Genomic DNA, 13,687 nt, shown 5'->3' with positions numbered 1-13,687 from the left:
ATATTTAATAAGTGGTGGAGAATGCGACTGAATGACAGAACTTTTATGAATGGCAGATGCTGCAACTCTTTGGGATTCTGAGAAGCTTTCTGCTCATGATCATTTAAGAAAAATAATCATCTCCAGCCAGGCTTCCTAAGCAACCAATTGGCCCGGTTGCTAGGGAGGGTAGAGTCACGTTGGGGTAACCTCCTCGTGGTCGCTATAATGTGGTTCTCGCTTTCGGTGGGGCGCGTGGTGAGTTGTGCATGGACGGCGCGGAGAATAGCGTGAAGCCTCCACACACGCTATGTCTCCGCGATAACGCGCTCAACAAGCCATGCGATAAGATGCGCGGGTCGACGGTCTCAGACGCAGAGGCAACTGATATTCGTCCTCCACCACCCGGATTGAGGCGAGTCACTACGCCATCACGAGGACTTAGAGCGCATTGGGAATTGGGCATTCCAAATTGGGGAGAAAAAAAAATAATAATAATCATCACCTCTAGGATCTTAATAGTCTTATCAGCCTCACTAAACACTGGTGTTGTGGAGTGAAAGATCTCTATGTGTAATGAGCAGACATGAAAACAAGTCAGCACAGTTTGCAGTCTTACAAGATCTGTGTTTGTTCCATTTCTCCTGACCGCCAGAGGCGATGTTAAGCACTCACTGATAATTGCAGCACCAGCCAGATAGGTTGGGAGAACATACCAACATGAAATGACGTACAGTAGAGTTGTAAATCACAGTAGGTTGGCACTCAGCCTTTCACTTTCTTGCTTGAGGGAATTTGTGTCTACATATTTTTAGAGCATACTCTTCCACTATTCCCAAGACTGGACTGTCTTCTTATCAACTTGGATGATACTGTTTAGTGCACTGGTAGCACCTACATCATAGTGCTATTCATTGGCTGCTGTTGGCCTTGTTGATAGGTTGCGGTTTAGCTTTGGAGAGTATTAACTGTGCTTCACAGCGAATTAAATGAGTTTACGATGGCAGAATATGTTGGAGACACACAAACACACACTGACCGTAGAGGAAGTGGCTGCAGAGAGCAAAGGAAGGATTCCTCCGCAGGCCATGATGAGGTTGTCCACCACCTGAGAGATGAGATGGACGGTGTTGTGTACAAACACCACGTTCTCACTGCTGTTCACAAAGTCCATTATGGTCTTAGTCGAATGACTATAGGGAGAGAGGTGACATTACCATATCAGAAAGCTAATTATGAAATAAAATATGTTAGAACATCAATGAAAGCTGTGCGCATGGAAGCAAAGGGGAAATATAAACTAACTGTATGTTAGCATCACCAATATTTCAAAATGGACTAAAGCTATTTTTCAGGTTAGCTATAACTTAATGTCTACAAAAAGCATCTGTAGAATATTGTTTTGTGTGTTCTTTGTTCAAATATGCATTTACAGAAATACACACATCAAGTGAGCAGCACCATGATTAAAAGTTTATAATATACTATACTATCACACTGTTAAAGTATCCACACTTATATCTTCAAATGCAAGAAACTATTAGTATAAGAGGTTGTTTGCGATGCGTGGGACTAATCATTTTCTAAAAACATTTTAAGCTAAATAGCTAAATAAACTACTAAAATTAAACTACTATTACAATTAAAACATATCTAATATTCCTTTCTGTCTGTCTTAAGCCCAAAGTATACTTCGGTTTTGACGTGAATGCTTAGCGTATGCTTACAGTCGAACGCTCGGTCTTTCAATGTATACGCCATTTGACTGTGCACGCAACCGCATGCAGTTTGTGCATGTGCGCTACAACCGCTATGAGATACCAGACTATTTCTCTTCAGAAGTTTAGACCCATAAAGATGTCTTTATAGTCCTTCAGACTCGAGTTAAACATATGCAGGTATTTCCTGACCTCCTCACACACACGCGCTCTTGACGTGCACATCCACTGTTGTTGTTTCCACCTTCGTCTCCTGTTTTTTTGCCAGCGATTACATCTTTTCGCACTTATTCGAGAAAGCAACAGCTCAATCGTGAGTGTTGCCATCATGTGGACCAAGTAATTGGCATACATCATTCTAGGCACGTCAAAGTGCGCTTTCAGAGTACAGAAGGTTAGAAAATCTGGCCGCATGCGTTCAGTGCTCGAGCACCCTGCTGATAACCACATTTGCATCATACATCCTGTACGCAGAACCCTAGCGTTCATGTCTAATCGACGTATACTTTGGGCTTTAGTGTACCATGATTTCCCTTCTGCATGCCATAACCATTTAAGGTTACCAAACCCTGGCTTAGCAAAAATGATTTACTAAGTTGAGTATACATGTCAACTCAAAAGTAATCTTGGTCAGGTTTGATTCTTGGAATTTCTCTCACCTTCTCCACATCTGTACATCTGTCTCTATGGAGAAGAGAAGGTCAGTCAGAAGACGCTGGTGCATATGAGACCACTTGAACTCTGGGATGCGGAACATGGTGGACCGTGCTGAAGACGAGCTCTCGTTGCCCTGACCTGAAGAACTCGAGGCAGCTGCTTGGTTTTGGCTCAGGTTCTGTACACGAGACATGAATTACTCTAACAACTGCATTATGTGGCCTACCAAGAAAGTCAGATCATTCATTAAATTCAGAAATTCAACATGAGTCATAATCAGTGTTGCAGTTCTAATATGCAAGGTAAAGTCTAAAACATGACATACTGTTGTTGATGTCTCCTTCAGCTCCAATCTCTCTGTATCCGAGGCTACACTTGACACATCCAGTCTAGCAATTTTAATCTCTTTGGTTTTAATTGCTGAGCTCTCAGTCCCTGTTGCCTTCAGAGTGTCTTGGTTGGTCCCTGCATTCTGTGAGATAGCCTCAACGCTGGGGCTAACCTCTGCCGCCTCTGTAGGACGTACCGTGGCTTCCCCTGTCTTTTCTGCCTCACTAGGCTGACTCACTGTGGCTCCTGGCTCTGCAATCTGACCCTCTGTGTTCAAATCTACCTCCACCATGGGGGCTGACGCATCATTGCTTTCCTCTGCCATAGAGAGGTCCTTCTCTATTCTTGTGTCTTTTTCCAGTGTCATCTCCTCTTGATTGGTTTCTGGCGTAATCTCTTTCTTCTTTCCTTCGATTTCATTTTCAGCACTACCGTTATCCTTCTCACCATCTCTAGCTGAAGTTGAAACAGCAGAAGACTCCTCCAAGCTGTCATCACAGACCTTCACAGTGTGTTCTTCATTTGTGACAGAGGCTTCAACCGTGATGTTTTCCTGTTGGGCCGAAATCTCAGAAGCTTCATTGGTTTCATCTATCTCAGTCTCCTTTGTAGCTTCTGGAGAAGAAACTTCAGTGGCAGAGCTAAGAGCCTCTTTCTCCTTATCTTCTACTTGACTATTTTGTTCAGTTTCAGTATCACTCGTTTTACCATCTGTTTCCTCTGAAATCCTCACAGCTTCAGTTTCTACTTTGGTGTCCATTGCATCATCTGTTACATATGTCTGTAGATCCGCTCCATCATTTTTCTCTTTAACCTCCCCTACGTCCTTTCCATAATCCCTTTCAGCCTTCATCATGCCAGTCTCAACCCCAATCGTTTCATGTTCTTCACTGATTTTAGCATCCATTTTAAGATTATCTTCAACATTTCTCATTTCATTATCCTTTCCTGGTTCTTTTGTTGTGTCCTCTTCACCTTCAACCCCTTCTTGTGGCTCTAGTGAAGCTGCAGCTCTGTCTGTGATTCTTTCTTTCTCTTCTCTGGCCAGTATGTTGGACACTGTGACAGTGACTTGGGTCCTGCTCTCCTCACTGTCTCCAAGCTGATCGGCAACCTGCTCCTCCACGTGTAGCTCAATTACAGTAGATGGAGCTGTCTCTTCTGTCTGCAGCTCACCACTGGCATCAGCAAGGAGCTCAGAATCCCGGCTTACTCCAGAGATTGATCTGATTCTGGTTTCAGACCCTCCCTCAGAACCCATACGCTGGTACTCATGGAACATTTGGGCCAGATTTTCTTTGTGTTGCTCAAAGGTGACCTGAAGAAACAGGCAGTAAGACAATATGGAGAAATATTCATTGTACTGAATAGCACAAAATCAAAACAAGCCAAACAAATCAGACATTGGCTCTGTCCCAAAACATAGTGAGCTGCCTTGTTATCTAACGCCTCCATAGCCAACTGCCTTCTAAGGCAGCATCCTAACATGAAAAGGCATGAAACTGAACCTCATGATCAATTTGGGATGCTCTACCTAGGCAACAACTTCACGCGAAATGCACAGGAGACTCGACCCACAATTGTTTTTTTTATAGAGATTGCAATATGATGCTAAGGTAACACTGCGGTACTCTAAAAAGCATAAAATTACCCAAAACATAATTATTACCACACAATTACCCTAAAATGACCAAACACAATTATTTGGTGAAAGTCTACTTATTTAGCAACATTTACCAATACTTTTCAGTACCGAGTTAATTTAATTGTGTGACATTTCATTCTCTCCACAAATTTGGCCAAAAAAGGTATCTTAGACGGCAACATAGTTATGCTATCTAACTTTTGGAACAACTTTCACTTTGGAAGTGCACCTATGATGCCTGAAAATTCGGCCTTTACAGGCAGCTCACTAGGGTTTGGAAGACTTAAGATCTCTGTAAAATTCCACATGAGAGCACTGATGTGATATGCGCAATGGATCGGTGTTCAAAATGGCTACGTGTTCACGCGAAACTTGCATTGCTCATGCAAGAACTTGCACTGTTATTTCTTATGCGAGAAATATTCGTGAGCCATTGTGAACGAGCTTTTCTCAAGCACTCATGAACAGGCAAAATAGAGCTATGGTGAAAGTTAAGATTCTCTCTTAGCTACACTTTTGCCTTCAGAAAACTTGGAACAAGATGCACGAGCCACAATGACTACTTTTATGACACTTTTGGGTCTTTTTTTAAGCTTTAAAGTGAGTCTCTATTAGCTGCCATTAAATCAGCGAACACGATATCCTTCAAAATTCTTCTTTAGTGTTCTGCAGAAGAAAGAAAATTCAAACAGGTTTGAAACGACATGAGGGTTTTGAAGTTTCTTCATATCGATTAAAACAACAACAACTTTTGATTTGCATCATATTACCTGACTAACATGGCAATGACAGACTGAAGTGAAAAGGGAAATGGCTGCTTGTGTTCAAGACTGCAATTAGGAGCACACAGTGCACAGCATCTGCAGATACTGCAGTTTGAACACGCCACAACCTACCTCAATTTATCAAAGCAACACAACAGACAGAAAGTCAAACACACCACTGAGGGAATGAGAAACAACACTTGCAGCTTCCACACCAATGCATATGTATTTAGGCAAGAACCCCTTATTATAAGTAAATAATTAGCCGTTATTGTTCTAAATTAGCCTGCTACAAGCCTGGCCATTAATCTTCCATGTGGTCTGATTGGTAATCCATGGCTGTTTTCTCTAAACGGACAGCTTTGAAATGCAAGGCTAGTTCTCTCCCTCTCCTGACTCTCTTCTTTGAAACCACATGCCCATTAGTTTGGGCTTAATTTGACATTTAACATTTAGCTATTGAATCCACACTCTTTATCTTTAGAACAACTCTGCAGCAGCCTTCCAAGTTGGATACAAAATCAAGGTACTGTAGGGCACCATATGTATAAAGCCACTCAAAAACAATTAGAGAGAGGGTACACATGAAATAAATGGCTGCAAAGCATAGGAGGATTTGTGAAAAATGAAAGAACTCTAGTAAACCACTAACAGTTTAAAGAACTGCTCAGAGCACATGAGGCCCCACATTATCTTGTTAGGTATTATCTTAAAGAATCAGTAAGTATACCATATACCGTTAGAGGGAAAAAAAATCCTCATATGTACTCTAAAAGCACCTCATTGCCTGGCAGCTCTCCATAATGCGTACCAATAAAGTATTATGTCATGTGAAAAGCATTAATTACTATAACCAGCATACAGTACATGTGAGCCCTTTGCGTGTTGTGGATATAGAGTTACTCTGGGAAACGGGCTAACTGTAGAAATGCGGTTTTAAAATGTAGTCTGTATATTACCGGGTGGGCTAAACATCAGTTTTAATCTGATCAATTGTAATTCCAGTCAACTCTCTAGATGTGGGGTAAGGAAAAACAATGAAGGTTTCATAATGGGGCAGCCACGTTTTTATCAACAGGATGTCTGGTTGCCAAATCAACTTTTACAGAGACCTGTAAGGAAGACATCAATAATTTACATAAGGAAAGCACTTAACATTGTATTACTATAAATAGAGTAACCATTACACACAGGATGTTGCAATTGCACAATTCAAGCTAAGGTAGAGTATTTATTCAGCATCAGACTGAGGATCCTGCATCAACAGAAGCAATCAGACTGCAAGCTCAGCAGCAGACCGAAATGTGTTTAAATCACCGATCTTAGATCAGCAGGGAGCAGTCGGCCACAGACTCACAGTAGGTAGCCATATTTAGATCAATATATAGTCAGTAACTGCAAAACAAAGGGGAAATAGGGACCTTGAGAATGCTCTAATTGGATTAGCTAAATGCAATACCATCCCCCTAAAAATCAATGTGGTCAGCAGACTGAATCCCTTCTCTTCTGTCCAATTTTTCCTGCCATACACTCTCAGCCGTCTGGATGAGTGTGGAATATACATAAACAGAAGAAGAGCTCAAGAGAGACAGACAAGCAGAACGACTCTCGCTTGATGAAAACAACGTTGTGCACTTGTATTACATTTTGGAACCGCTTCCAGGCAAGCAAAGCAAAACCTGAGGAACAGTGGCACAATATATATATACAGGTGCATCTCAATAAATTAGAATGTCGTGGAAAAGTTCATTTATTTCAGTAATTCAACTCAAATTGTGAAACTCGTGTATTAAATAAATTCAGTGCACACAGACTGAAGTAGTTTAAGTCTTTGGTTCTTTTAATTGTGATGATTTTGCTCACATTTAACAAAAACCCACCAATTCACTATCTCAAAAAATTAGAATACATCATAAGACCAATAAAAAAAACATTTTTAGTGAATTGTTGGCCTTCTGGAAAGTATGTTCATTTACTGTATATGTACTCAATACTTGGTAGGGGCTCCTTTTGCTTTAATTACTGCCTCAATTCAGCGTGGCATGGAGGTGATCAGTTTGTGGCACTGCTGAGGTGGTATGGAAGCCCAGGTTTCTTTGACAGTGGCCTTCAGCTCATCTGCATTTTTTGGTCTCTTGTTTCTCATTTTCCTCTTGACAGTACCCCATAGATTCTCTATGGGGTTCAGGTCTGGTGAGTTTGCTGGCCAGTCAAGCACACCAACACCATGGTCATTTAACCAACTTTTGGTGCTTTTGGCAGTGTGAGCAGGTGCCAAATCCTGCTGGAAAATGAAATCAGCATCTTTAAAAAGCTGGTCAGCAGAAGGAAGCATGAAGTGCTCCAAAATTTCTTGGTAAACGGGTGCAGTGACTTTGGTTTTCAAAAACACAATGGACCAACACCAGCAGATGACATTGCACCCCAAATCATCACAGACTGTGGAAACTTAACACTGGCTTCAAGCAACTTGGGCTATGAGCTTCTCCACCCTTCCTCCAGACTCTAGGACCTTGGTTTCCAAATGAAATACAAAACTTGCTCTCATCTGAAAAGAGGACTTTGGACCACTGGGCAACAGTCCAGTTTTTCTTCTCCTCAGCCCAGGTAAGACGCCTCTGATGTTGTCTGTGGTTCAGGAGTGGCTTAACAAGAGGAATACGACAACTGTAGCCAAATTCCTTGACACGTCTGTGTGTGGTGGCTCTTGATGCCTTGACCCCAGCCTCAGTCCATTCCTTGTGAAGTTCACCCAAATTCTTGAATCGATTTTGCTTGACAATCCTCATACGGCTGCGGTTCTCTCGGTTGGTTGTGCATCTTTTTCTTCCACACTTTTTCCTTCCACTCAACTTTCTGTTTACATGCTTGGATACAGCACTCTGTGAACAGCCAGCTTCTTTGGCAATGAATGTTTGTGGCTTACCCTCCTTGTGAAGGGTGTCAGTGATTGTCTTCTGGACAACTGTCAGATCAGCAGTCTTCCCCATGATTGTGTAGCCTAGTGAACCAAACTGAGAGACCATTTTGAAGGCTCAGGAAACCTTTGCAGGTGTTTTGAGTTGATTAGCTGATTGGCATGTCACCATATTCTAATTTTTTGAGATAGTGAATTGGTGGGTTTTTGTTAAATGTGAGCCAAAATCATCACAATTAAAAGAACCAAAGACTTAAACTACTTCAGTCTGTGTGCATTGAATTTATTTAATACACGAGTTTCACAATTTGAGTTGAATTACTGAAATAAATGAACTTTTCCACGACATTCTAATTTATTGAGATGCACCTATATATATATACGGGTTGACATGAAAACTAATTAATACTATTATTAAAGTAAAGAACTGCACTAAATATGGTCTTCAAAGAACACTATGGCCCTGACATTAAACTAGCACAGCTATGTAAAAAATTGGTTGCCTGAGACAGTGGTCAATTACACAGTTCAGTTGTATAGATATATTTGGCAACAGAATGCATCAGAATTTAGTACCATCAAACAGCATGTGACAAAATTTGCATCAAACTTGCTTTGTGATGGCATGTTAAGCTGGCAAGGTACATGTAATTTAAAGTGAATGGTTCATCAATGCCAGTGTCTTAAAACAGTCAATTATATCTATGTTTTAAAGCTTTCAGCTCGTTTGTGTGCCTATCTACGAGTTTATTCAATACAAACTGGCTGCAACAGTGTATCTCTATCTTTACAAGCAATACTGGATCCAATTGTCTTCTAAATCCATATTATTGCTGCTGACAAGCCCGTATGCCTTTCTTTTATTCGTAGGACACTAAAGGAGATATTAGGCAGAATGACAGCCTCAGTCACTATTCACTATTGTTGTATGTAAAAAAAAAATGATGCCATGAAAGTGAATGTTGACTGAAGCTAACATTCTGCCTAATATAATCTTTTGCATTCCACAGAAGACACAAAGAGATTATAGGAAATAAACTCGGTATCAAACAATATTCTTTAGACCCTCTATAAGTAAAAAAAAGCAACAGACTGTTTCGTTCAATTGGAGCGTGTTTCATCTTACACCATACAATTCAATAGAAATGTCTCCCCTTAACTCGAGATCGAACTTTACAGTGATTTTACCGCAGTTAAGGTGGTTTTAGTCACTCTGCTTCCTGCAATGCCTAAGAACACCACTTACCTGCGTTAAAATGGCTGTAACACAGATTCTCTGGCTTATCACTTCAACAAGCACTTAAGACGCTGAAATAATGGACTGTACTTTAAAAAAGTCCTTCTTTTTAACTCTAGTAAACAAACCAATGACTTTCCTCCAAAAGCCCTTGGAGAACTCGAAAGCATAGTGTGACGTCCCAGAGGAGGTCACAGATCTCTCCATAGGGCACTCTAGGATTAAACTAAAGACTCCAGGGGAGTAGCCGCTTTCTCAGGACCATTACAGCAACCCCTTCACCCATTAAGATGCTCCTTACAGTGGAACTCAATAGTGCTGACTATGAAAGCATGAAGGGCACCAAGTCATTCACAAGGTGATCAATTCCAGTAGGAATGTGTCTCTGAAGTTGCTGTGTGGAGCTGCATCTCATTTATGTGCAGTGCTGGGACAGGGGCACCTTGGGTAAGCTGTGGTGTCAGCAGGCCCATCTGCAGAAACATCTGTCTGCCTACACTGAGCTGACTGGAGAGGAGACTTCATCTTCTTCATACAACTACACACACACACCTTATACACAATCAAGCACCAGATCCAATTCTGAAAAACACACTTAAGAGTTTATTTTATGAAGACCTTGGTCATTCTCCATAAGAAGTAAATTACATATTATTCATGGTTAGTTAAATAATGTAGTTAACTAATGCTAACAATTATAATCTCATTGTAAAGTGTTACCCTTTTAACTTAATCACGTCTTAAAAACACAGCTCTCATGGTGCGAAGACACTAAAAAACAGTGAGATGCTACACAAAAATATCATGGACAGAAAACGTCCTGTTAGAACGGCCCTTAACCCTAAAAAGGGCAGGCATATACAGCTACATCTGAAAATTAATTCATTGCTATAACATATATAACATTTTATTTTAAATGTTATAGCTTGTAGAAATCATGAAAATAACATCGAAAAGATAGAAGCTTTTGCCTCGAGGTCAGCTGCGTTCTCCAAAAATGCTGCCTTTTTAGATTCAGATAAAGATTGTGAGTTGATGCCAGACTTTATATACAGAGTCACATGTCCTCAGTATTTGCAGGGACCCCCTTTTTAATATTTCTCACAAAAAGCACTCATTAGTCCTCTCCCCAGCCTCTTAAATGTTTGTATCACCCAGGATGCAAAAAAGTTTTTTAAGGTTAAATCTAAATCGGACAAACTTAATTGCAAAATGAATTGCTGTGGACTGTTGCTGGTGATACTGATCATGTTCAATGATATGGAAATAAAACGAACAATTACCTTCTAAACCCACTTTCTGTAACGTCTACACCAAGTTTTACTAGTCTGAAATAATCTCATAATCAGTGAATTTTCTTACTTTGGGGGCTTTTGTCAGCAAATATTGATATATGTGATAATATGTGATTTATTCAATTAATTCATCAGAATATAATGCAATTAATTTGATTATTATTTGCAATGATTGACAGTCATACAGTACTAAATACAGCCCTAAATAGTACATGAACATGCTATCTTAAAATATGCATAAAAACTTTAAAAACACTAACACATCAAGATGTGTATACACCGATCAGCCACAACATTAAAACCACCTGCCTAATATTGTGTAGGTCCACCTCGTGCTGCCAAAACAGTGCCAACCTGCATCTCAGAATAGTATTCTGAGATTCTGAGATTATGTAATGTGTGTACAATTGTGGAGAGAAGAATATCATCTCTGAATGCTATCCTGAGATGCAGGTTGGCGCTGTTTTGGACGCACGAGGGGGATCTACACAATATTAGGCAGATGGTTTTAATGTTGTGGCTGATCGGTGTATATTATGAGATATTCGATAACATGAGTCTAAATGAATCTTACATTTACACAACATCGATAGTCTAAGGCTATTGTACAGTGAGCTGGAAAAAAGGAATTCATACTGAATCACAGACACCATACAGAACATGCATTTATTTGTCGAAATGCATTTATTTATTAAAAATGCATTTATTAAGGCGTTCCCAAAACACCCAAAACACATACAGTACACGCGTTCACATTTACATCTCTAAGATGCAATCACACACTCTCTCTGCTTCACACACAATGTCTCTCTCTCTCACACACACACACACATGCACACACGCACGCACACACGCACGCACACACGCACGCACACACGCACGCACAGTCAAGCCAGCCCCTGCAGCTGTGAAAGGGAGAGCTACAGTGACAAACAGCTCTCCTACTCCAGAGTTGGCAGGAAATCTATCACCCCGGACAATAAAATTGCAATTGAGTTTCTTTAGGTTTTTTTTTCCTCAGCAGATGCATGTATCTCTCTAGCTCTGCGGTGTTGCACCTTTCTAGTTCATGCACACGGCCCCCCTTTTCTGAAAAAGTACTGCTTTTAGATCAGAGACGCTATAAACAGAACAGCACCTTACCTGCATTAATCTTGTGCAATCATAGTGCATAAAAGCAATTACAGGCTTGATCCGTAGGATGATCAATTTGTGTGCACTTGACACAGCAGTGAACTACTTTAGGAATGCAAGCAGACTCATGCAAAATGTCTCTATATGAAAAAGCTGAAAGCAGAGAACATTGTAATGCTGTAACAGTTCAATGATGCCCATGAATGAGCCTCTAATGGATGAGAATCTAGCATTTTATTTTATGTTGCACAGTTATTGAAACTAGAATCGCAGGGTTTTAATTATGAGATCAAGAACAATAATCATCTTTTTTTTTTAAGTATTTCTACACCTAATATCATTAGAATTTGTATGCGTTTATATATATATATATATATATATATATATATATATATATATATATATATATATAGATAGATAGATAGATAGATACAATACATATATATATATATATGTACACAGTATATACGAGCAATGTAAGACTATTTACAACACAGCATATTTACATTTATGATCAGTAAAACTTAAACCCTAAATACCGAACAGAATATTTTTTGCTTGTTTGTTTGTTTAATGTGTGTACATACATATGGGTTAACTATGTTATGCTCTGTCTTAATCTTCAATAATGAGAATTTCTCCTCTGTTCTTGAAGTTCAGTACATATATCTATATATATATATATATATATATATATATATATATATATATATATATATAGATATATGTACTGTATCTATATCTATATATATATATATATATAGATACAGTATATATAAATATATACATATACAGTATATATATATATAGATATAGATACAGTACATATATATATATAGATACAGTATATATAAATATATACATATACAGTATATATATATATAGATATAGATACAGTACATATATATAGAGAGAGAGAGTACATATACAGTACATATACAATATATATATATATATAGATAGATATAGATACAGTACATATATATATATATATATATATATATATATATATATATATATATATATATATATATATATACTGTATCTATATATATATATATGTACACAGTATATACAATGAGCAATGTAAGACTATTTACAACACAGCATATTTACATTTATGATCAGTAAAATTCAAACCCTAAATACAGAACAGAATATTTTTTGTTTGTTTGTTTGTTTAATGTGTGTAAATACATATGGGTTAATTCTATTTTACGCTCTGTCTTAATCTTCAATAATGAGAATTTCTCCTCTGTTCTTGAAGTTAAAATGATGCTGTAATAAAGCTGCATTGGCTGATAAATAAGCACCCAGCAAGCACTACAGTACTCATTCCTGCACTTCTCGCTGTGTAGCACAGCTGCACCCCCAAGTGGCCACAGACAAGTGCACAGCCACTGTGTCTAAATGAGGTAGTACCCCAAACCTGCAGTCTCACACCAAATGACTTCACTACACTTGGAACCGTGTCCATATTACAATATCAACAGAGCATCTTAAAATCGACATTTCAGAAACTGGAAGCTCCAAGAGTTCTCCAAAACATTAAGGAGGCAATTCAATCTTTAATTTAAAGTTTGAACAGAGGGTTTGGCAGTGGAGGGAAATACAGATTCTAATCTGAGAACTGAGAATTCTGGTTGATTATACAGTGTAATAACAGTTTCTGTGGGCAGAAGCCAGTGGATTATTGCTAATGCAGAGAGTCGGAGAGCAGGAGGGGAAGAGAGACGTTTACAGCCGGTGCTGGAGAATGGAAGAGACAGAGAGGTCTTTGTGCACAGGGCTTAAATTATAAAACGAGACACAAGAGATGGAAAAGCAGCAGAATGATAAGGATACTGTAAATATACACAGAAACACATGGGTAGTTGTGAAGAAATATATTTAGAATCATAAGGATCTTCATTACAGTTAACTTTACAACTGTTTATTTTAATGAACTAAAATAGTTTGGTTTATTGTATTGTTTTTTTTATTTATTTATTTTTGAAAATCAAATCTGATT

The 13,687-nt window shown here is 38.9% G+C and overlaps 1 protein-coding gene across 2 annotated transcripts in view; it reads right to left on the bottom strand.

Annotated features, from left to right (window-relative positions):
- The window catches only part of lrba (LPS responsive beige-like anchor protein), a 329,573-nt gene that overhangs the window by 238,503 nt on the left and 77,383 nt on the right, over window positions 1-13,687 (bottom strand). For both annotated transcript variants that reach the window (XM_051704960.1, XM_051704961.1), the window contains exons 22-24: window positions 2,680-4,002; window positions 2,357-2,532; window positions 1,019-1,172 (exon numbers count right to left, since the gene is read on the bottom strand). In XM_051704960.1, coding sequence (XP_051560920.1) covers window positions 1,019-1,172; window positions 2,357-2,532; window positions 2,680-4,002 — 1,653 coding nt within the window. The remainder of the gene's footprint in view (window positions 1-1,018; window positions 1,173-2,356; window positions 2,533-2,679; window positions 4,003-13,687) is intronic.

The sequence above is a fragment of the Myxocyprinus asiaticus genome, chromosome 8, assembly GCF_019703515.2.
Source record: "Myxocyprinus asiaticus isolate MX2 ecotype Aquarium Trade chromosome 8, UBuf_Myxa_2, whole genome shotgun sequence".
Lineage (NCBI taxonomy): Eukaryota > Metazoa > Chordata > Actinopteri > Cypriniformes > Catostomidae > Myxocyprinus > Myxocyprinus asiaticus.
Note: the sequence above shows the minus strand (reverse complement) of the source record. Positions and strands in the feature narration are given on the sequence as shown.